Source organism: Erinaceus europaeus, chromosome 5, assembly GCF_950295315.1.
Source record: "Erinaceus europaeus chromosome 5, mEriEur2.1, whole genome shotgun sequence".
NCBI classification, from domain to species: Eukaryota; Metazoa; Chordata; class Mammalia; order Eulipotyphla; family Erinaceidae; genus Erinaceus; species Erinaceus europaeus.
Genome location: NC_080166.1, coordinates 121,756,087 through 121,780,181, shown reverse-complemented (window position 1 = coordinate 121,780,181; position 24,095 = coordinate 121,756,087). Strand labels below are relative to the sequence as shown.

Below are 24,095 nucleotides of genomic sequence, written 5' to 3'. Positions count from 1 at the left end.
TATTTCATCTGTATTAGTTCATTTTATCGTCACAAAGATTCTATTGCATGTCTGATGAGAAAACTGGGGCAAATTCAGAGAAATTAAAGGGCATAGCCAATAGCCTGGAAGGTGGTTCAATGGGTAGAGTGCCCAACGTATAGGCAGGAGGTTCCAGATACAATTCCTAGGATTACATATGCCAGAGTAGTGCTCTGGTTTCTCACTATTTCTATCTAATGTTAACAAATAAATCTTTTAAAAAAAATAAAAAGAACTCAGCCCAGAATGATAGCTGGGGAGACATGTGGTCAGGTGCAGCCCCAGGTGCTAAGACTTCAGAGTTTATCTCTAGAGGAACATGGGGCATGTAAACAGGATGCTACTTACAGCTTCTATGGTGACAGAGTATGGCATTCTTGTTTTGAAAACAAAGCCAAGTTTCTTAGCTCCTTTTACTAATGCTGCTTCATCTGCAACAAAAGCTTGGTATTAAGATTAAACTTAATATGTTCACACTAAATTTAATCAGATACAAGTTTTCATCCCTGAAGCTAAAATATCAAGTCATTTTTAAAAATTTGGATTTTCAGTCCAAGTGCACTTGTCTCTGGGCACTAGGTAGTGTTCAAAAGGAAAAGGAATTAGGTTAAATGGGGTCTTCAGTAAAGCTAAGATAAATTTGCCAGTGTGAATATGAGATACTTTGTACTAATGTGGCATTTTTTCCCTTATGCAGCACTGAGAACAAAACTCAGTGTACTCAAGATATCCCACTGAACACCTCTATGGGCTGTCTTTATTACTTTATAAAGGGAGGAGAGGCAGACAGAGTAGAACACTGCCTCACCATCCATCAAGTTTCCCCAGTGCCAACCATAATGTTCTGCCATTTGCCAGAGTTTGAACCCATGGTCTTATGCACTGTAAAGTGTAAGCTTTAGTGGGTGAGCCATCTCCTGGCCCCTTACTATGGTTTGTTTGTTCTGGAGTTAATAGCATCTCTCCATAAAATACTGCAGGCTGTTAACCTTATTTTTGCCTCATTGTTGATTTTAACTACACAATGAAATCAAGCTCTCAGACCACCATCAGCCACCCTCAGCAGCTTTTGCAGATGGGGGAGTAGGTGCCCAAGTGCTAACTGGGACAAAGTCAGAAGCAATGCAGGAATGCTTTGCTGGGTCTACCAGGACAGACTCTACCTGGTGAGGACGCCTGGTAGATGATGTCCTTTCCATGTCTCTCTGGAACAACTGTGTGGCACACACTTAACAAGGTGAGGAATTCCACGATGTATTCTTTAGTGGGCTATGAAAAAGACACACACGCAGTGAGTCTCATCCCATGCCAGTGGTGCGAGAGTTAGACACTGTCTGCAGTTTATGCCAAATGAGGTTTCCTCAAAACTGAAGGGAATAAATAAGGGAGGGATGTGATAAATAAAATGGGGCTTGGGGGCTGGACAGTAATGTAGCAGGTTAAGTGCACATGGCACAAAGCACAAGGACTGACATAAGGTTCAAGGCCCCGGCTCCCCACCTCTGTTTTCCCCTCCTCTTTCAATTTCTCCTATCCAATAACAACAACAACAACGATACGCAAAAAGGGCAACAAAAGGGGAAAAAAATAGCTTCCAGGAACAGTGGATTCACAGTGCAGGTACAGAGCCCGTGATAACTCTGGAGGCAAAAAAAAAAAAAATGGGGCTCGTGGTCCAAGTGGTGGCACAGTGGATAAGGCATTGGATGATCAAGCAAGTGGTCCTGAGTTCAATCCCCAGAAGCACATACACCAGAGTGCTGTCTGATTCTTTCTTTCTCTCCTCCTATCTTTCTCATAAATAAGTAAAATTTTAAAAATGGGGCTTTATTTTAGGCCAGTGGTCACTGGAGGGGGGAAAAAAAAACACTGAGTAGATGATATATTAATGAAGACCTAAAAAATGAAAGGCTGGTTGGCTGTACTGACACGTGATGATGGCACTTACTAAACAAAGTGCATTTGTAAAGGCCTGAGACAGAGAATAGATTTAAGTGTTTATGGTGCTTTAATGTGTGAGGCTTTAACATCTTAAGCAGAGGAACACTGACATGGCATGAGATTGGAGAAAAAACCAATGTAACTTAAATGTGATGTAAATTCTCAGAAGATTTTAAGTAGAAAAAAAATAACATGTACAGATGCATATTTCAAATTGAATAGATCAACATCTTAAAATAGATAAATAAAGCTATTGGTAGCATGTAATAAAAACAAACATCTTAAAGCTAAATTGAGGCAATCTTACACAGACTTTCTTGGGATACTGTTTGGATTCACTCAGACTCAGTGGGTTTAATGCCTAGTGCATATTGGCACAAAATCCCTTGCTGATTATAATATCACCAACAAAACTCCTTACTCTCTTTTCTGGGCTCAGAAAACTGTCGCTTTAAGAAAACCATATGCAAGTTTTCCAAGACCTATTTTAATAAGAGAGTGAGAGAGACACAAACAGAGACAGATACCAAATCATCAAAGTGGCACATGTGGTACCTGGGATCAAACTCAGGTCTCCATGCCTGCATAGCCTTTGCTCAACCACCGTGCCACAGCCCAGTCTTCATATGTATGTTTTAAAGTTACATGTCTTAACCCTCTTGACAGAATGGAAAGCACACACTTACATGGTTATTCTCAAGGTTCATCAACAATGTTGGGTCATTAAACTCAAAGGAAGGTGTGACGGGAGAAGGAAACTGGCTGAGAAACAGAGGAGGCTGATGTTAACAAAAAGTTCCTGATGACAACTGTCAAGAATCACAAGGTCTAATAGCACAGAGCCCTATCATCTGTTTAAACTAGTCACATTTTTAAAAGTCTATCAAGATGTAATAAATATTTAAATATCTGTCAAACTATATATACTCCCAGGATTTGAGTTATGACAGTGAAAAAGTCTGACTTATGTTGGAAACTAATTATAAGTAGTTTGAAACAGAAACTACAAAGCAGCATTTTTACAGATCTTTGTGAAAGCTCTACCCAGAAGGGCTTTTCTGGGGGATGAGGTAGAGCATGTGTTTTGCATGCGCAACATCCTGGATCAAATCCCCGGCATGAAATAAAATGGCAGAGTGATGCTCTTCAATTAAAGTAATAATAATAATAGAACAGAGGAGATTCCAAGGACATGCCTTTAGGGGTCTGGACAAGGCAGCCCTGTGGTATGTTCCATCCATCCTCAAGGACTTATACAAAAGCCTTGCAGTGACTCAAGAGGCAGTGTGGCGGATAACATCTTGGAATCATAAGCATGGGGTCTCAAATTCAATCCCCTGCATCACATGTGCCACAGTGATGCTCCAGTCTCTCCCCCCCATTAATAAACAAATAAATATATCTTAAAGTCCACTGCAGGAGAAAGGGAACAAGGGTGAAAGAGGAAAAAAAAAAAGCCTACTTACCCTAAATTTTCTGTACTATCATCATTTGTGTCTGACTGATTTCTAAGGGAAAATAAGAAAGGAAATATATTGACAATAATACAAATATGTAGTTCCCTAGGAATTCTGGCCACATATAAAAGATATAATCCACATAAAAGATATAATCCATATAATCCAAAAACAACTGAAGTTTTTATGTTATCTTAAGTCTCTATATCATTTAGATACATTAAAAATTGAGATACAGGTAGTGCATCTGGTTGAACACACATGTTACAACACGTAAGAACCTGGGTTCATGCCCCCAGTCCCCATCTGCAGGAGGAAAGCTTTTTGAGTTGTGAAGCAGTACTGCATATGTCTATCTCTCCCTTCCTCTTGATTTCTGGCTATCTCTATCCAATAAATAAAGATAACAAAAAATTAAGTTTTTTTTAAAAAGAAAGCTATAAAAATGAAAAACATTAAAACTTGAGATAATTAGAAAAATTATAGATATTTTTATTAAGAAAAAATAAGAAATTCCAATAGAACACTTACCCATATATTACACCTGCAATGCTACACTTCTTAAATGTCATAATATTGCAAGTGAGGGTTCCTGTTTTATCAGAAAATAAATACTTTACCTAGACAAAGAAAAGAGGAACATGAAATGATATATTTTTCATTAATTTAGAGAGCAAAAAACAAGATGAAGCTCTCTCTTTAAATTCTATAAATACACAAAATTTTAGAAAATTATGAAAAAGAAGAAGCCTGGGGCAGGGAAATTAACATAGTCCATCATGCTAACAAAAAGAAAGCCAAAAGTCACTTGATTATTTTAACAGATGTAGAAATTTTCAACTGGATTCAACAATCATTTATGATAAAAACCCTAAAGGCAGTGGAACATTCCTTAACTTAGGAAAGACCATATACAATAAACCCACAGTCAACATATTTAATAGTGGGGAACTAAAAGCTTTCCTTCCCTCTAAGGCCAGGAATGAGACAAGGATATATACTCTTGTCATTGTTATTCAACTTAGTTCCTGAAGTTCCAGCCATAGTAACTAGGACAAAAATAAATGAAAGGCTATACAGCTATCAAGAACAATGAACCCACCTTCTCTGACCCATCTTGGACAGAGCTAGAAGGAATTATGTTAAGTGAGCTAAGTCAGAAAGATAAAGATGAGTATGGGATGATCCCACTCATCAACAGAAGTTGAGAAAGAAGATCTGAAAGGGAAACTAAAAGCAGGATCTGACTAAACTGAAAGTAGGGCACCAAAGTAAAAACCCTGTGGTGAGGGGTAGACATGCAGCTTCCTGGGCTGGTGGGGCATGGGGGTAGGTGGGTGGGATGGGACACAGTCTTTTGGTGGTGGGAATGGTGTTTATGTACACTCCTAGTAAAGTGTAGTCATATAAATCACTAGTTAATTAATATGAGGGGAAAATTAATTGTATGTCTCGAAGTTTTTAAAACACAGACTGAGTCTTTTTAATATATAGGCTGTATATTTGATATGCGGACTCTCTCAAAAGCCTAGACCAAGTAGATCAGAAGCAACCAATGGCACAGCTGTATAAGTACCGCGCGCTAACCGATTGCGCCACTGGAGCTCTATGGCACAGCTATATACAAGATACTAGATACTATACAGCAAACCCTAACAAAAGGACTTTTCAAAGTTAACCCAATTACCAAATAATGTGATGATAACATTAACTATCCATTGTTTTTTTTGAACCCTAAGACAGCAGGAACCTCACATCTCCACTATAGAGCCTATATTTCCCCCAGTCCTGGAACCTTAGGATAGGGCCCACTTTCCCGCATGCCTCTCCCAATCCATATCAAATAATATTGCATCTGCCGATCGCAACCTAATCAATGCAACGATTGCCAATTCAACATGCTTCAGCTCAGACTGTGTCCAGAGACTTCACGTGTGGAATGACAACCCTTCAGCTTCATTACTTGGGTGAGACCTTTCCTTTCATAATCTCTAATTCCATCCCAGGTGGTTCACTTTCTAACAAAGTCCCAAAACCTAGATATAGACCAGGTTCTGTGAGAGAGAGCATATGTTCACATGTATCCATAAACTAGTGCAAAATATATACCTGAAAGCAGAAGTACACTAGAGTTTGCAGTGAGTACCCCCCTAACACTTCCTCTCCACTATTCCAAACTTTGGGTCCGTGATTGCTCATCAATTTGTTTGGCTTTGTATGTTAACTCTCTTTTCAGCCACCAGGTGCCAGATGCCATCAGGATGCCAGCCAGGCTTCCCTGGACTGAAGACCCCACCAATATGTCCTAGAGCTCCGCCTTCCCCAGAGACCCACCCTACTAGGGAAAGAGAGAGGCAGACTGGGAGTATGGACCAACCAGTCAACATCCATGTTCAGCGGGGAAGCAATTACAGAAGCCAGACCTTCCACATTCTGCAACCCACAACGACCCTGGGTCCATGCTCCCAGAGGGATAGAGAATGGGAAAGCTATCAGGGGAGGGGATGGGATATAGAGATTGGGTGGTGGGAATTGTGTGGAACTGTACCCCTCCTACCCTATGGTTTTGTTAATTTATCCTTTCTTAAATAAAAAATAAATTTAAATAAATAAATAATAAATAAATGAAAGGGTTCAAAATTGGAAAGGGAGAAATAGAAACTATCACTATTTTCAGATGACATGATAATATATTCAGAAAGTCCTAAAGAATCCAATAAGAGGGGGCCAGGCAGTGGTGCACCTGTTAAGCAAACATTACCATATGCAAGGACACAGGATTGAGTCCCCACTCCCCACTTGCTGGGGCGAAGCATTAAAGCAAGTACTGCAGGTTCCTGTGTCTCTATTCCTATCTCCCCACTCCACTTTCAGATTCTCTTTGTCCTATCAAATAAAGAAAAAAAAAAAAAGGAAAAAGTGGTTGCCAGGAGCTGCGGATTCATCACCATGCCCTAGCAATAACCAAGGTAGCAATTTCTAAAAATCTAGTAAGAATCTCTTAGAATAAAAGTAATACAGTAAGATATTATGCAAAAAAAAATCAACATGCAAAAATCAGTGGCATTTCTCCATGCACGCTGAAAGCTAGAAGAAATCAATCCCATTTACTGGTAACATAAAAAAAATGAGGTAAGTATAAGCTTAACAAAGGAACTGAAAGACTTGTATACTGAAAACTATAAGTTGCTTTTTAAAATTTCACACTTATAAACTGAAAGAATATAGGTAAAATGACCATCCAACTCAAAACAGTAAGTAGATTCAGTGAAATTCTTTTGAAAATGCTGAAGCTTTTTAAAGGAAATAGAACAGATACTATAGAAATTTGTGTTACTGCAAAAAAAAAAACCAGAACCTCCAAGGCAATCCTGAGGAAAAAAGAACAAGAATGGAGGCATCACTCTTACTGACTTCACACTATACTACAACTCTATAGCACTAAAAACTGTGTGGTACTGGAATAAAAACACATACGGATCAATAGATGAGCTGATAAATTAACCCTCATACATATGCATAGTTAAGTGTATGACAAAGGGAAGCAGAACATAAAGTGAACTGAGTATCTGGAAAATCAGGTAGCTACATGTAGAAGAATAAAACAGGATCAACAAACACACCATGCATAAAGGTCAGTTAACAGTATTTTTCTACTTTCCTCATATTTAGGAGCTTCTCTCTGCCCTGATCCAGCTCTCTGGTTCCACGACACCATCTTCCCAGATGGTACTTTTAGCCTACTTTTTAGCATATTATCTCTCTGGCTCAGGCAAAAAATACTAATGGCATGGGATCTTTGGGATATACCTAAACTCAACTTCCTAGCTTCTTCCCACACAAAGACCCTTAGTTCCATCTGCTCTATTCTTACCTTTAGGTTCCTGTTTATTAAACAGTTTGTTCTGCTTTATATCTTGATGGTACTCGCGTGGGGGGCCTCTCAGCAGAGGTAAGCCATACTGGCCTCTAGTGTTGCCTCTAGTGTTAACTCTAGTGGCTAACAACAGGAAAAGACCAGGAGACCATTTGTTTGCAAACAATCCGTTTATTGTACAGAAGGCAGGGTTTAAATAGGAGAAGGGAACAAAGGACATTTTTCACATGTGGCGATAAGGGTGGGCTTTTGAAGGTCAGAACCCCCATGGTGAAGGTTCCAACGAATGAGAAGAATTGATAGTGGTAGGGGAGAGTTCCAGAATGATTAGTGGCAATTGGGTAAGAGAGTCAATTAGCTGAAGGTGTTTAGAAGGACATATTAATTATCCCAGCAAGGGAGAAGCAGACAGAGAGGAACCTTAAAGGAAGAGGGATAAGATAGAGGAGTTAAATCAAAGTATAGGAGGGGTTTAAGAAAATAGGAAGGAAGAGTCGTTTGGTCAAGGCAGAATGGTGATATATGGAGTGTGTGTGATCACAGCAGGTGAAGTATAGTGAACTTCAAGCAAGCAAACTATTTGGTTTGTAACAAGGAAATGAGTTAAGTGTTAGGGGGTGTAGGTTCTTGTGATACTTGGGAGACTGACAAGGGGAAACTGAGTCAGGAAAGCTTTTCCCTCCATGCTCTACCCCTGAAAGGGAGACACTGACAGATGGGGTATCTTTTCAGACCTCCATCTTTATGATAGGAGTTCCCCTATGCTCTTACCATGCTTTCACAATTATCCACACAATATCTTAATGTTTTTTTAAATTATCTTTATTTATTTATTGGATAGAGACAGCCAGAAATCTAGAGGGGAGGGGGAAGTAGAGAGGGAGAAAGACAGAGAGACACCTGTAGCCCTGCTTCACCATTCACAAAGCTTTCCCCCTGCAAGTGGAGACCAGGGACTCGAACCCGGGTCCTTGCCCATGGTAACCTATGCACTCAACCAGGTGTGCCATCACTCAGCCCATCTTAATGTTTTTCAGCCAACAAGTTGTAGACACTACCATGATGCAATTCTGACTTCCCTGGGCAGTTGACCTCACCAATTAAAAGCTCAGCTGCTGCCTGCCTGTCTGGGAGCTGTGGGGAGGGGGACTGGATTTGGCAGGTGTGAAATTTTGCAACAGCCTTCCCATATTCCCCTGTAGGATTTCTGCCTTAGGCGAAACAGGGGATGGTCACCATCAGCAGGCTCCAGGCATCTAAGAACTCCCTAAAGCCCTAGAGCTAAAACCTTTCCTGACCTGCCCCTCCCATTCTCCATTCTCGAATAAACAGTGCTGTGTAGCAGGTCTGCTTGCAACCTCTGATGCTAGTGTCAATGTTTGAACAAAGGATCCATGTGAACTTTAGCCTATGAATGTGTACTGCACTTGAACTGTGCACTCTCCCCAACTCACCCTCTTCAAAGCACCTATCACATCGCCTGGTCCTTGAAGGGGCCCTTACCTGCCCAAGTTCTTCATTCAGAGTGGATGTTCTGGCCATCGCATAAAGATCTTTTTCTTTATAATGCATATCTTCATCCTGCAGGAAACAAATGAAATAGTCAAACCACTGTGGATCCTGGACTCTATTTCTTCAGGAAGGCTACATTATCAATTTTATTTCCAGTCTGAAATGATTCACAGTGACAAATCCAGAATACTTGTGTGAACCAAGCACATGCTTATATTCACATATGCTGGTAAAGTTGACTCAACAGAGACAATTCCACATAAAAACAAAAGTCAACATGTCAGTAAAATGGAAGAATTGTCCATCAATGCCTTTTTTATTATTGTCACCAGGGTTATCACTGGGGCTTGGTGCCTGAAGGATGAATCCACTGCTCTTGGCTGCCATTTTTCCCTTTTATTTTATATTTTATTTTATAGGATAGATAAAAATTGAGAGGGGGATTTGGGATAGAGATAGAGGGGGAGAGAGAGAGAGAGAGAGAGACTTTCAGTACTTGCTTCACTGTTCATGAAGCTTCTACCCTGCAGGTAGAGAGCAGGGGCTCAAACCCAGGTCCTTGTGCTTGGTAACTTGATGCTTAAGCTTAATCAGGTGTGCCACCACCTGGACCTGACCACCAGTCCTTCTATCTCAAGAGATACACTCACTACCTAGGCAGACTGGTATAATCCAGAGTGAGTACAGGTTCTTATTCTAAGTAAGTCTCCTCTTCCTCTGTGTTTTTGGTAAACACTATCAGTATCACTTTTGTAAATTAAGGGGTTGGGCTAGTAGTTTATAGTATTCTGTTTCATTCTAAAAATATTTCTTTTGGGGTGGGGAGATATCATAATGGTTATGTAAACAGACTCTGTAAACAGACTCTAATACTGGAATTTCCAAGTTCCCAGATTTAATCCCACACATAAATCATACATCCCTCACCATAAATCATAGCTGAGCAGTGCTCTGGCTCAAAGTAATAGCAACAATAATAATAAATACTTCTTTTAGTTAGTTAACTGACTATAAGTTAATTGGTCTCAGAAATACTGTGAAATCTTTGCAGCCCATACCTAGCTATTATAATTTTTTTTCCTTTTGCCTCCAGAGTTATTGCTGGGGCTTGGTGCTGACACTACAATGGCACCACTGCCCATGGTGGCCATTTTTTCCATGTTATTGGATAGGTCAGAGAGAAAGTAAGAGATGAGAGGGAGATAGAGAAGAATAGAGAAAGATAAACACCTGCAGACCTGCTTCTCCACTCATCAAGTGTCCCTCCTGCAGGTGAGGAGCTGGGGGCTCGAACCCAGATCCTTGAGCGGGTCTTTGTGCTCAGTACTACGTGAACTCAATGAGATTCACCACTGCCCAGCCCCCTATAATTTTTAAATGGTACAAAAACAGATCTCCAAGCACTGATGAGAAGATTTAATGAAGGGGCAGTAAGATAGCTCAACTGAATTGTACACCTGCTTTGCCATACATGCTACATACAGACTCAAGCCTGGGCCCCCAACACACTAAGGTAAGCTTTGGTGCTGTGGTGTCTTTCCCGTTCTCCATCTCTCTCCATCTCTATCTATAAAAGTCAGCAGGAAGCAGTGAAGCTCTGGTGATGGCAAAATAAATGAGAATCCATTTGAAAGTACTTTGTCTCATCTTATAGTTACTGAGTCCATGACAGCAATATTAACACTGAGGAAGTTTTAATGTGACATTTAGCAATTATTTCAAAGGAAAATTGCCAACCTGTATTCAAGTCGAAAATTAATTCAATTTTAACTAGCTAACTGCAAAGTACAACGAATACAGGTTGTTACCTTTTTCCTTTCCCCCAACTCAGAGTGACTCTAGAATGTCTCTTCTGAGTGACACCAAGACCTAGAGACCCATTGTAAGTCTACTGGGTACTTACCCCAATAAATACTGTTAATTTTTAACCTCTATAATTGCTATTCTGACACCATCTTAAATCTATTTTTTAGAGGACCTAGTGGGGACTGTATTGTTATATAGAAAACTGGGAGATGTTATGCATGTACAAACAATTGTATTTACTGTTGAATGTAGAACATTAATTCCCCAATAAATAAATTTAAAAAAATAAAAAGGAATATATATATGTATATATATATATATATATATATATATTTTACCACCTAGAGGGAAGACAGACACAGGCATAAATGGTGTTCTCATAAGCAGTGGAGAAGCACCTGTCCTGTGCAGTCCTGGAACACCACACTGCACTCTGCTATGGAAACTGTCCCGGACCAGGTACTGTGCCAGTCCATCTCCAGCACTCAGCCAAGGTGATTCACAAAGAAGAAAACAGCTGCCACAGCTCCAGGCTTTTCTGGATGTTCATACTCACCCAGTTTATAAACAGGGCCTGAATATATTTCACAATTTCCAATGTGACCAGTAGGCTAATGGGGATGAGGTTGTGGTATAAGATGATGAACACAAGCAGGTCATACCCAAAGCTGCTAGGCTTGGAATCTGTGGGAGACAATCAGAGCCTCAGCTGATAGCCTTAATTATATCCCCTTCCTGTTTGCATTGTTTATTTAAACATTTTACAGCTGTCTAGCTGAAAACTTAATAAAAGTATAATTTTTAGAGTGGTGGGGCAAATTAGTCAACTGGTAAAGCACAAGGCTTGCATGCCTGAGGATCCTGGTTTGATTCCTGATGTCATGTGTGCCAAACTGGTGCTCTAGCCTCTCTCTCACAGGAAGCCGTGTGTGTGTGTGTATGGAATAAAGTATTTTAAAATTATAATTAAGTGTACAATACCAAAAGTATTAGGTAGCAACCTTGTTGCAGAAAACGAAGTGAGAAAAAGATAATTTGTTAGGATAAAAGATAAAGGGAAAGGAACAAAAAGGATATTTTAATTGGAAGCAGCAGATTTAAAGTCAAAGAGATAACTACTATGATTTTTAAAACTTGGGAGAATGAAAAAGAGATGACCTACCTAGCAGAGTATGCACTTTGCTATGTGAGAAACCCTGGGTTTGAACCCTGATACCACTTGCAGCACCATACATGAAACTCTGGGAATTTCCAAGAAGGATGCAGCAATGCTTTGCTGTTTCTCCTTTTCTCTCTGCCTCTCTTTCTGTCTCTATCTGAAATTATAAGAAAAATTGTCTGCCAGGAGCAGTAGAATTGCACGTTCATGAGGCATGTGTATACAAACATACACTCAGGAAAAGTGAAACAAATGATGGATGTGATATGTTGTGAAATCTAGTGATCCATTCATTTTAAAGCAGATAGGTGTGCTTGAGGTTAATAAGAATTCAGTTGGGGCCAGGTGGTGGCACATCTTATTGACTGAACATGTTTAATGTGCAAGGACCTGAGTTTGAGCTCCTGGTTTCCACCTGCATGGTGAAGCAGGGCTGCAGGTGTCTTTGTCTCTCTCTTCTATCTCCCCTTCCTTCTCAAAGCCTGTCTCTATCCAATAAATATAAACTTTTAAAAATTCAATCTAATTTCCTAAAACTCTTCCAGAAAATAGAAGAGGGAACACTCCCAAACACATTCTAGGAGGCTAACATCACCCCGATCCCCAAAGCAGGAAAGAACCCCCCTCCCCCTACAAAAAAGAAAACTATAGACCTACATCCCTGATGAACACTGATGCAAAGATCCTCAACAAAGTCTTGGCTAATTGAATTCAATGCCTTATTAAGAGAATAATCCATCAAGATCAAGTGAAATTCATCCCTGGGAAACAGGGATGGTTCAACATATACAAATCAATCAATGTAATCCACTATATCAACAAAAAGAAAGATAAAAATCACATGGTTTTATCAATCAGTGAAGAAAAAGCATTCAACAAGATTCAACACACATTTATGATTAAAGTCCTTGAGAAATTGGGAGTGGAAGGGAAATTCCTTAATATAATAAGGGTGGTATATGATAAACCCATGGCTAACATCATAGTCAATGGGGAAAAATTGAAAGCTTTCCCCCTAAAATCAGGAACTAGACAAGGATGCCCACTCTCACCACTTCCATTAAACATAGTCATAGAAGTCCTTGCCATCACAATCAGACAAGAAAGAGATATCAAAGGATATCAGAAAGGATAAAGATAAATTCTCATTACTTGCAGATGATATGTTGGTATACCTAGAGGACCTCGGAAATACTGCCAAGAAACTACTGGAAATCATCAACAAATTCAGTAAAGTAGCAGGCAAAACATCAATACCCACAAGTCTGTGGCATTTCTCTATGCAAACGGTGGTCAGAAGAAACTAAACTGAGGGAAGCAATCCCATTTACAACGAATCCAGAAAGACTAAATACCTAAGATCAAATAAATCTAACAAAGTACACAAAGGACCTTTTCAAAGAAAACTATAAGACACTATTAGAAGAAATAGAGGATGACACAAAGAGATGGAAGAACATTCCCTGTTCCTGGATTAGAAGAATAAATACCACTAAAATGGCAATTTTTCCAAAAGCAATCTACAGATTCAGTGCAATCCCTATGAAAATCCCAATGGCATATTTCAAGGAAATTGAACAACTTATAAAAAATTTGTATGGAACTTGAAAAAAATTACAATAGCAAAAAGCACTCCTATGGAAAAAGAAAAATGGAGATATCATGATACCCGACTTCAGGTTATACTACAAAGCAGAGTAGTAGTTAAATCAGTGTGGTACTGGAAGAAAAATTGTCATCTGGACCAATGGAATAGGACAGTCTAGAACTCAACCCACATGTACAGTCACCTCATATATGACAAAAGGATCAAATCTTTCCATTGGTGAAAAGAAGGTCACATTAACAAATGGTGTTGGCACAACTGGACAGCCACATGCAGAAAAATGAAAGTAGACCACCAACTAACACGCTACTGCCCGACTCCCAATAATGTTGATATTCTAAGGTCTTTCCAAGACAAGAAACTCTTTGCAGTCTCTTTAAGACCTTCATTTCTCCTAGTCCTGGTACCTCTAGGACTGTGCCCATACTTCTTGATATTTCTTCTCTATGATTCCTTACCGTCATACCACCTCTATCTACTCCAACCAAAATTGATACTGGTATTGCCACCCTACATTATGCTGCTTCTGAATTCCTACTGTGGACTGTAACCAGAGATACTGAGCCTGAAAAGTCAACCCTGCAATTCTTCAAATCTGGTTACATCTTTCCTAACACATGGGATTATCTTCATCCATGTTAGATGGCACATCGTGTAACTAAGTAACAGATAGCTGATTAGGCTAGGGTTTAGGGTACTGACTGGTACAGGTAGGTGCACAACATGTATCCATAAGTATGGGGCAACTATATAACTCAAAGTTAAAGTGCACAGTAGTTGAAGTGCCTAAAGAAGGCATCATGAATTCTCTAGTTGAATGTACTTGGACCAAATTAGATGGGCAGCCTAGCAGGAAGGCCCAAAGAAGACAGATCCCAAAAACCCAATTCTGGTTGGGTTAAACAGATGATACTCAATGCTTAAACAACTGGGAGAAAACCTAAGGTCATCAGATAGAGAGAGGACTACAAAAGCTAGATAATGGCAAGAGACTGGCTCAGTTAATAATGGCCCTTTTGGTCAATATCACACCACCTCATCATCTGGGGCCCTAGTTAGGGAATCCTTCGATTTCCACACAAATATGATGGGCCTAGACCTCTAAGTGATCCCACTCTCAACCACCACTGATCACTGTCATCAGGAACAGCATCTTGTGAGCACTCCCAGGACCTTGCCCTCAGCATAAAGCAACAATGGTAGGGATAGCCCATCTCTGAATGAAAGCTGGGAGGTATCCTACCCTGCCTCTCGAGCATGACTAGCCCTGAAATAAGTACAGCCTGCAATGTTCCCAGCTGTTCAAGCTCAGACCAATAGGGACTTAAGAGGTTACACAGGGCTTTGGTAATACACACACACAAAACACACACACAGCACCCTGGGTCAGACACACACACACTGGGTCAGGTAGATAGAGGTAAATAGTTAATTTTTAAAAAATATTTATTTATTCCCTTTTGTTGCCCTTGTTTTATTGTTGTAGTTGTTATTGTTGTTATTTATGTCGTTGTTGGATAGGACAGAGAGAAATGGAGAGAGGAGGGGAAGACAGAGGGGGAGAGAAAGATAGACAACCGCAGACCTGCTTCACCATTTTTGAAGCTACTCCCCTGCAGGTAGGGAGCCAGGGGCTCAAACTGGGATCCTTCTGCCGGTCCTTGCGCTTGGCGCCAGGTGCGCTTAACCTGCTGCGCTACTGCCTGACTCCCGTAAACAGTTAATTTTATCCACAGAATTTTTTTTCAAGAAAGATACTCCCGGCTCTAATCCAACTTTCTAGCCCTTTTCTGTACTCAGACAACATTGTTATCCAACTTCAGGCTAGCTATAAAACTCAAGCAAAACTATCAGTTGTGTGCCCCCAGGAACATGCCTAAAATGGACTTCCTAGCTTTCAACCCTAAGATCACTAATTTCATCTGCTCTATTCCTATTTTTTGGTTCTTATTCACTAATCATTTTGTCCTGCTTTATATCTTCCACCTCTCAGCCACCAAGTTACAGATGCTACCATGATTCCATTCTCACTTCTCTAGGCAGACAACCTCACCAATATGTCCTGGAACCTCACCTCTCCAGAGCCCTACCCCACGAGGGAAAGATAGAAACAGGCTGGGGATATGGATGACCTGCCAATGCCCATGTCCAGCAGAAAAAGAAATTACAGAAGCCAGAACTCCTACCTTCTGCACCCCAAAAACAACTTTCATCTATACTCCCAGTGGAAAAGGGGTAGGAGGAAGATAAGAGGGCTCTGAACTCCAGCTCCATCAGCACTCAGAGGGAGAAGGAAAAGGAGAGGCACATATGGAGGTAGTAATGTTGTCATGAGTGGCTTCTGAGGGGAAGAAAGGATTGGGTCAGGAAGGAAAAGGGGGCAATTATGTACAAATGTATACAGTTGTAGAGATGATTGTTGGTCCATGTCCGCAACCTTAGGGGAACTGTTGTGGCTTACACTGGGGAGACTGAAGATTCAGAACTCTGGTGGTGGGAATGGTGTGGATTTAAACCCATTGGCATATAATTTTGTAAAATAAAAAAAATAATAAGGGGCTGGGTGATAGTGCAGCGGGTTAAGCACACATGGTGCGAAGCTCAAGGATCCCAGTTCAAGCCCCTGGCTTGAACTAGGGCCTCATACTTGAGAGTCCAATGCCTTATCTACTGCACGATCTTGCAAACCACAATGTATCATTTTCCATTGCAAAATAACAGCTCATGGAATATATATCCCATAACTTCTTTAGCCAATCATCTGCTAATGGGCATTTAGGCTGCTTCCACTCTTTGGTTATTGTCAATAATGCATCTATGGACATGGGGCTGCATATTTCTCTTCTAGTTACTGTTTGAGTATCCACTGGATAAATGCCTAAGAGTAGTATTGCTGGATCGCAGGGTACTTTCCATTTTTATTTTTAGGACTCTCCATACAGTCTTCCAAAGGGGCTGTACCAGTTTTCATTCCTATCAGCAGTGTAGCAGAATTCCCTTTTCTCTACAACCTCCCCAACACCTGTCATTTCCTGGTTTGCTCATGTAGGCCATTCTATCAGATGTGAAATGGAATCTGTGTAGTTTCACTTTTCATTTCTCTAATGATAAGTGAAGTGGAGCATTTCTTCATGTGTCTGTAGGCCATGTGTATCTCTCTTCCTTAGAAAAGTATTCAGAAGAGTCGGGCAGTAGTGCAGCGGGTTAAGCGCACATGGCGCAAAATGCAAGGACTGATGTAAAGATCCCACCTGCAGGGGAGTCCCTTCACAAGTGGTGAAGCAGGTCTGTAGGTGTCTACCTTTCTCTCCCCCTGTCTTCCCCTTCTCTCTCCATATCTCTCTGTCTTATCCAACAACAGTGACAACAAGAATAACTACAACAATAAAACAAGGGCAACAAAAGGGAATAAATAAATATTAAAAAAAAAACTGTTTAGAGAAGCCAGGTGGTGGCACACTTGGTTTAGAGCACATGTTACAATGCACAAGGACTCAGGTTTGAGCCCCCAGTTCCCCACCTCTGGGGGGGGAAGCTTTGTGAGTGGTAAAGCAGTGCTGCAGATGTCTGTCTCTTCCCCTCTATCTCCCCCTTCCCTCTTGATTTCTGACTATCAAAAAAAAAAGCAAAAAAACCTAAGTAGTGCTTTGTCAATTCATGAGCTTTTGTGGCTCTAGACAATTTTTTAGACAAGCTGTTCAATTTATTTGAAAAATGCCATTGGAATTTTGATAGGGATTCCTTGAGCTTTGTGTGCTCAAACCCAGTGCATTACTGCCCGAACCTCCACCCCCTTTTCTTTGAAAGTCTTACAGAATTTGTTAGTAAAGCCATCTGGGCTTGAACTTTTATTCTTGGGAGTTTTCAGGTGATTCTCATAGCTTTTCCTAGTTGACTGGGGAGAGTGAGATGCAGCTGCTGCTACTCCATAGCCACACTTCTGGAAGTCCCAAAAAAACATGCACACATTTTTTTTCTTTTTAAACTATTAAATGTTCCAAAAATGAGTTTCTTATGCCTGACTCTAGGATACTTACCCTTATTTTTCAAGTACCAAATGTTTTCTCCATACTTGTCATTCCAGACCAAGGCTCCCAGACAGCTTACCAAGGACATGACCAAGAGCATCAGAAACAACAACAGAATCTGCACGTTGGTCACTTTATCAACTTCTGATCTCTTGAGAGGTGATGTGACCAAGTTCTGATCAATGGTGTGTTCATACATAGCAAAAAAAGAACAAATAAATAAGACAGAGGGACTGTGGTAAGAGAATGCCAACAATTCCAACCATTAAAAAATAGAACACATTCTTTGGCAAATGACGGAGGGATCTAGAAGTGTACTGCACTGCTGAATGAGCACATCTTCTCACTTTAGCATTCACAGCATCATTCACAGTAGATCTATCAGAGTACCGGGCTTCTGAAAGACCAAGTGCTAGAAGCCTGGCAGTCTGAGAGTTGTTGTGTAAGCAAACAAAAATAGGCCTCACTGACTTATTTCCTTGATTATTTCTAGTTACTGATTTATTTCCTGTTTTAAACCATAGAAAAATAACTATCACCTGAGTCTGTAGAGAAAATAGTCACACTAATCTTATATCTTGTGGATCAACATACCAATTGCTGTAAAACACGTACACTTTTGGCAGATCCAAGTTCCAGGCTTAGGAATATAGAGAGAATTTTAAGTAATGACCTTCTGTTAACATTCAAACTTGTCCACACATTTCCACACAATGGTGTGTAGAGATCTACTTGGGGGGTGGGCAGTGGTGCACCTGGTTGTGTGCACATGTTACAATGCACAAGGACCCAGGTTCAAGCCCCTGGTCCCCACCTTTGAAAGTGGTAAAGCAGGGCTGCAGGTGTCTGTCTCTCTCCCTATCACCACCTTCCCTATCCATGTCTGGCTATCTCTATCCAATAAATAAATAAGGATAATAAGCAAAAAAAAAATTTTAAATACATTTGGAAACTGGAAAATATATATATCTAACTTTTTAATCACACTATTAGATTACACTTGTCATTTTCTTATTTTAACTACAATGTAGGGGGCCAAGTGGTAGCACAATTGGCTGAGTATACATTACCACGCACAAGGAACTGAGACTTACTCCTCTAACCTGCTGTGCTGGTGGGGGGGGGGACCTTCACAAGCAGTGAAGCAGTGCTGCAGGTGTCTCTCTCTTCCTATCGCCTCCTTCCCTCTCAATTTATCTGTCTTATCAAATAAAAGTAAATTATTTTTTAAAACTTTTAAGTAAAAAAAAATCTGCTGGGAGTAGTGGATCCATAGTGTAGGACTGAGCCCCAGTGATAACCCTGGCAGCAATAAAAAATATAAAAATATAACAACAGGGGCTGGGCAGTGGCACACCCAGTTGAATGCACATTATAGTGCGTTAAGACCAGGTTCTAGCCCCTCATCCCCAGCTACAGAGAGAAAGTTTCATGAGCAGTTAACAGTACTGTAGGTGTCTCTCTATCTCCCCCTTCCCTCTCTATTTCTCTGTCTCTATCCAATAAGTAAACATTTAAAAATATATAATAATTACAATGTAGGTGTATAAATGCTCAAAGTTTATAGATATGAAAATAGTAGCTGGAAATCCAAGTTAATTCATTTTTTTCAAAGAGTAGAAATATATAAGGTAAAAAAAAAAAGAAGTCCTACATTTAGCTATATTAAGCAATGACAAAAGAACTTCACAGTTATTCTACAAATACATACCTCTAAAGCAATCAAGGCACTTCCTTTCTGTAGTTAACTATTTTTTTTTTTTTGGCCATTTCTGGGGCTTCACCATTCTGACTTAAAAAGGAAAGTGAGAGAACAGAGATGGGGAGATACCATGTAGCACGGCACCAGATCATCGTCTAGTGTGGTGGGGGCTAAGCTCAAACCCAGGTTGCATGCATGGCAAAGCAAGCACACTAGCCAAGTGAGCTATGTCATTAGCATTGTGAGTACAATGGCTCCAAATACTATACAGTATAGAACAGCTTCCAACTAAGTGTGTTGGCATTAAAACCTTTTGGTAAAGAAATCTTTACATTTCCTAGTTGTTAATTTCCTGAGGTCATGAACCCATCCAGCCCCCCCGCTTGAGATTTTGGTTATTGTGTAATGACATAATCAGCATGCCCTACAACCTCTGCTATGATTTAGCTCCACAAAATAAGCTACAACAGGAGGCACTTTATCTCACACAGCTGCCCAGGCGAACCACATTGGCAAGATGATAAAACACATTTTCCTCAATGTACAGTAGATATTTAAATCTTAGAAGAAAAATTTTTGAATATTTACTTATTTATTTATTCTTTTTTGTTGCCCTTGTTGTTTTATTATTGTAGTTATTATTCTTGTCATTGTTGTTGGATAGGACAGAGAGAAATGGAGAGAGGAGGGGAAGACAGAGAGGGGGAGAGAAAGAGGAGGCACTTGCAGACCTGCTTCACCGCCTGTGAAGCGACTTCCCTGCAGGTGAGGAGCCAGTGGCTCGAACCAGGATCCTTATGCCGGTCCTTGCGCCTTGTGCCACGTGCACTTAACCCCAACTCCCAGAAGAAATTTTGTGTCTACAATTAACTAACACAGCATTATCATTTGAAGACAAAACTCTGTGGGGTCTGAGAGTTGCACATTTTACAACTGAATCATAGGTCAGTCATGTGGGTTGTTTTTTGACCTGGGTTCCCTTTTCCAAATAACTAATTTGTGAGTAAGTTTGTGTCAACAGCTTGGGTTCCTTAGAAGCAGAGTCTGAGAAGCACAAAGGTATGTATTGTCATGGGATGCATGCCAAATCAAGTGGATTAAGAGAAAAAGGAAAGGGAGACCAAAAGTGAGGAAGTAAACACAAAACTGTATGTTGCTGAACAGGTCATAGCTCTGCAAGAAAATGTACTCAATTCCTCCATCACACACATCCTATTTTTTCTGACTTGTTTCTCACCTGTCAATGGACTCTTATTGCCCTGCCCACAGAAGAGCAGTCACACTGAGCTGACTCCAGGGACACATGCTATCTGTTAGTTTTAGGACTTTCTTACCTGCCCCTGTCCTGTCCTGCCTCCTGACTCTTCATATTTCCACCTAATCTCATCAACCTTTGCGTCTCAGTGTACTTGCTACTCTCCACAGCAGACTCAGTGTGGGTTGGATGAGGTGCTCATGCACACTCAGCCTCCTCACTGAGTTCTAGTGCACTGCTGCCTTGACTGTCTTCCTTCATAGACTCTAAATTACATGAGAGTAGGAAATAGGTCTTGTTCCCAAGGTCTTAGCGGAGTCTGGTATTAACTGGGTGCAAAAACAGATATTTGAAAAAGGGACAGTCAAAGACCAATGTGTCTTTTAAAACAGAAAAATAGGCGTATTTACTACCAAATGTCTTCTCATGATAAACATTCAAGAAATGCCTTATGGTAGACTTCTGGGCTTGCAAGAAAGAGACACTGAGTTTAATTTCCAACACTGCATATGCTAGAGTGCTTCTCTGGCCTCACTCTCTTTTATATTTCATGAAATGAATAAAATAGATGCTAAAATTCCCAGTCTAAAACAAAATGTCCTGAAGGTTCCCAAAAGAACTGAGAGAAATAGTACTTGTTAATTAGCACAAAACTTTTATAATATATATATAAATAATATAATAAATATATACATACACATACACACACACACACATATATATATGTATATATATATATATATATATACACATATGAACCAGGTATAAGCTAAAATGAAGCATGGACCTCCTTTCAAACAAGTTAATAGACAGAAATAAGAGAATGAGAGATAACTCATAAGGTAGAGTTGTGTCTAGCCACACACACGGCCCAGGTCCAGGTTTGAGCAAAAGCCACTGTGATGTGTGTTTCTCTCTCTACCTCTCCCTATCTGAATAGACAGGACCATAAAATCATATTTGCCCAAGGCTCCAAACACACACATACACACACAAATGAATCTTTCCAGACTCAGTTTTATACTAAATGCCCTCCTAAGTGGAAAGAAAAATCTAGAAGCATACAGTTATTCATCACAGATTATTTTACCTGCATGATTTTGGTTTCTGATCCAGTATAAATAACTATGCCAATGATCCACTGAGTATTTTTCAGCTGTGTACCTCTTAGCAAGATCTGGTCAGGTCCAATTGGAATCATACTAGAAAGTAAAAATAACATGCATAATATACATACTAAGTTTTTTTTCCATAATGTAAAACAAGCTCAGACTTTTACCTTATTTCCTTTTTCTGAGTTTGTGGACAAATAGCAGTAAAAACAAAGTTTGTAAAAAGAAATCATCTATTCCTAACAGAAAATTAGAAAACAGATTGTTTATCATCCATTTCTCACTATTCCAAAGCTACCTGGACTAGAAAAACAATTAGCTTTATTGCATTTGATAGAACAGAGAGACACTGAGAGGGAGAGGAGGAGACAGAGCTGCCTGCCGCACTGTTTCACTGCTCATGATGCTTTCCCCCGGCAGGTGGGGTGCGGGGGCTTGAACCCAGATCCTTACGCATGGTAACATGCTCATTTAACCAAATGGGCCACTGCCCAGACCTGTTAAGTAGACATTTGAAAAGGAGTAAGAAGATAGATCACCCAGTAAAGTTCACACTTTATTATGCCCTTGGGCCCATGTTTGAGCCCGTGGCTAACACATGGGAGCACCTGCATAGAAAAAGTTTTACAAGTGGTAGAATCATGTCTCTCCTCTTTTTTATACATCTCCCTCTCCAACCCTTCCTCTCCCCTCTCTCATACTCTATCTAGAAAAAAGGAAGGGGAAGAAGAGTCCATTGTGAATAGTGGAGATCCACAGGCAAGAAGCCCCATTGTGAAGTCCCGGCATCAAAATTAATTTAACAATGATGAAATTAAAAAACACTTTATAGCTAGGAGAACTATAAAACACATTGACAGGGAAGATAAGAGGACAAAGAAAGACCTGTGCATTAGTTTGATAATGGCTGGATGGCATTATATGGGGTTATTCAGAGCACAGGAGACAAGTTAAGTCTACATTTATTTGTACTGAGGACCAAACTGACTCACAATGTGAGTCATGGAAGTCTTAAATGGAACGTAAGTAGAAATGGTACAAAAGTTAAAAATCCTTTTTTTATCCAGCCAAATTCCAAGTGGTACATCTTCTTTAGTGACTTTCAAATCTTGTTCTTCCTGCTGATTTATCCCCTGGATAAAATTCAGAAGGATAAAAGTGCTATGTACTGGATGAAAGTGCTATATACTACCTTAAGGAAAACTTGGACCTGATGATCTCACATATAGATATGCTGACTGAGAAAATTCTTCCCATCTATTTAAAAATTATTTTGTTTAACAATTAAAATGATGTGTGAGGTATTTTTAAATCAAGTATTTATTTATTATTTTTATATTACAGAATTACACATCAACAGGGGTTTAAATCCACACCATTCCCACCACCAGAACTTACTAGAGTTCTGAATCTTCAGTCTCCCCACTGCAATCTACCACAGTTCCCCTAAAGTTGTGGATATGAGCCAACCATCATCTCTACAACTATCTGTCTACATTTATGCATAGTTTCCCCTTCAAATAAAGTATTTTTTAAATGAATGGCTATGGAAATTGTGGTACACATACATAATAGTACATTATGCAGCTGTTAAAAATGATGAGGTCATCTCCTTTACCATGTTGTGGCCAGAAATTGAAGGCATCATGTTGAGTGAGACAAGTCAGAAAGAGAAAGACAAAGACCAATACCAAATGATCTCACTTACAGGTGGAACTAAAAAATAAAGAATAACGGAAATATAAGGTGAAATTTGGACTAGGTGTAGCATACTGCATCAAAGCAAAGGACTTTGGCAAAGGAGGGAAAGGAACAGGATGAAGGGAAATTAATATCCCGTTGTGTCTTCTAGACACCAATCAAGGGAGGATGAGGGTATGCTTATGTGTTAAAAATAATACAGGAAACCATTAATCCCTTAACAATAATAATAATTAATCCCTTAACAATAATAACAATTTAAAATATAATGTTTTAAAATATTGAGAGACTAAACTGCCACATTCTGTTTTATAAAAAAAAAAGAAAATACATGAGAAGGAAAAGATACCTTTCATCATTGAGGTGCAAGGTTCCAATGAAGCTATTAAAATGGCAATTTGGTCCTTCACATTCTATTTTTCCAGATAGTTCTGACAATTCTTTTTCTGTTTGCATTTTAGCTGTTTCTAGCAAAGCCTAAAAAATAAAGTCAAGGAGAAAAGTTTAAGAAAAAATTGAAATGGCAAAGTTCAATGTCTCTTATAGCTAACAAGACTGTGAAAGTTTCACTGTCTAAAAATGTGTTTACTAGATATTACATAATATAGATAAAATTTTAACATAAACTGTATTAAAAGAACATTGTCATCTGAATTTTGCCAATAATTTGAACAAGGTCAAAAGCTGTGAGAAAGTTAAGCTTTTACCAAATCTATTAGAAAATATTACCATCCTATAACCCACATCCTATAATGTTTGACGCAGTTATGTCTCTGGCTGATGGTGCTGAATTCTAGAGCACAGTTTGGGATCTAGAATAGTGGATTCCAAACTCTTTATGGAGCATATTCACCAGAGTTTAGTTAAAATACAGACTTCTGGGATGTACCCCCAGTAGTAAGTCTGGGTAGAGGAACC

At 39.7% G+C, this 24,095-nt stretch overlaps 1 protein-coding gene across 3 annotated transcripts in view; it reads right to left on the bottom strand.

The window, feature by feature from the left end:
* The window catches only part of LOC103118406 (phospholipid-transporting ATPase IB-like), a 128,368-nt gene that overhangs the window by 72,864 nt on the left and 31,409 nt on the right, over positions 1 to 24,095 (bottom strand). For all 3 annotated transcript variants that reach the window (XM_060191718.1, XM_060191719.1, XM_060191720.1), the window contains exons 9-18: positions 23,527 to 23,654; positions 21,455 to 21,566; positions 17,417 to 17,582; positions 11,171 to 11,298; positions 8,800 to 8,877; positions 3,951 to 4,039; positions 3,429 to 3,470; positions 2,649 to 2,724; positions 1,185 to 1,290; positions 370 to 452 (exon numbers count right to left, since the gene is read on the bottom strand). In XM_060191718.1, coding sequence (XP_060047701.1) covers positions 370 to 452; positions 1,185 to 1,290; positions 2,649 to 2,724; positions 3,429 to 3,470; positions 3,951 to 4,039; positions 8,800 to 8,877; positions 11,171 to 11,298; positions 17,417 to 17,582; positions 21,455 to 21,566; positions 23,527 to 23,654 — 1,008 coding nt within the window. The remainder of the gene's footprint in view (positions 1 to 369; positions 453 to 1,184; positions 1,291 to 2,648; positions 2,725 to 3,428; positions 3,471 to 3,950; positions 4,040 to 8,799; positions 8,878 to 11,170; positions 11,299 to 17,416; positions 17,583 to 21,454; positions 21,567 to 23,526; positions 23,655 to 24,095) is intronic.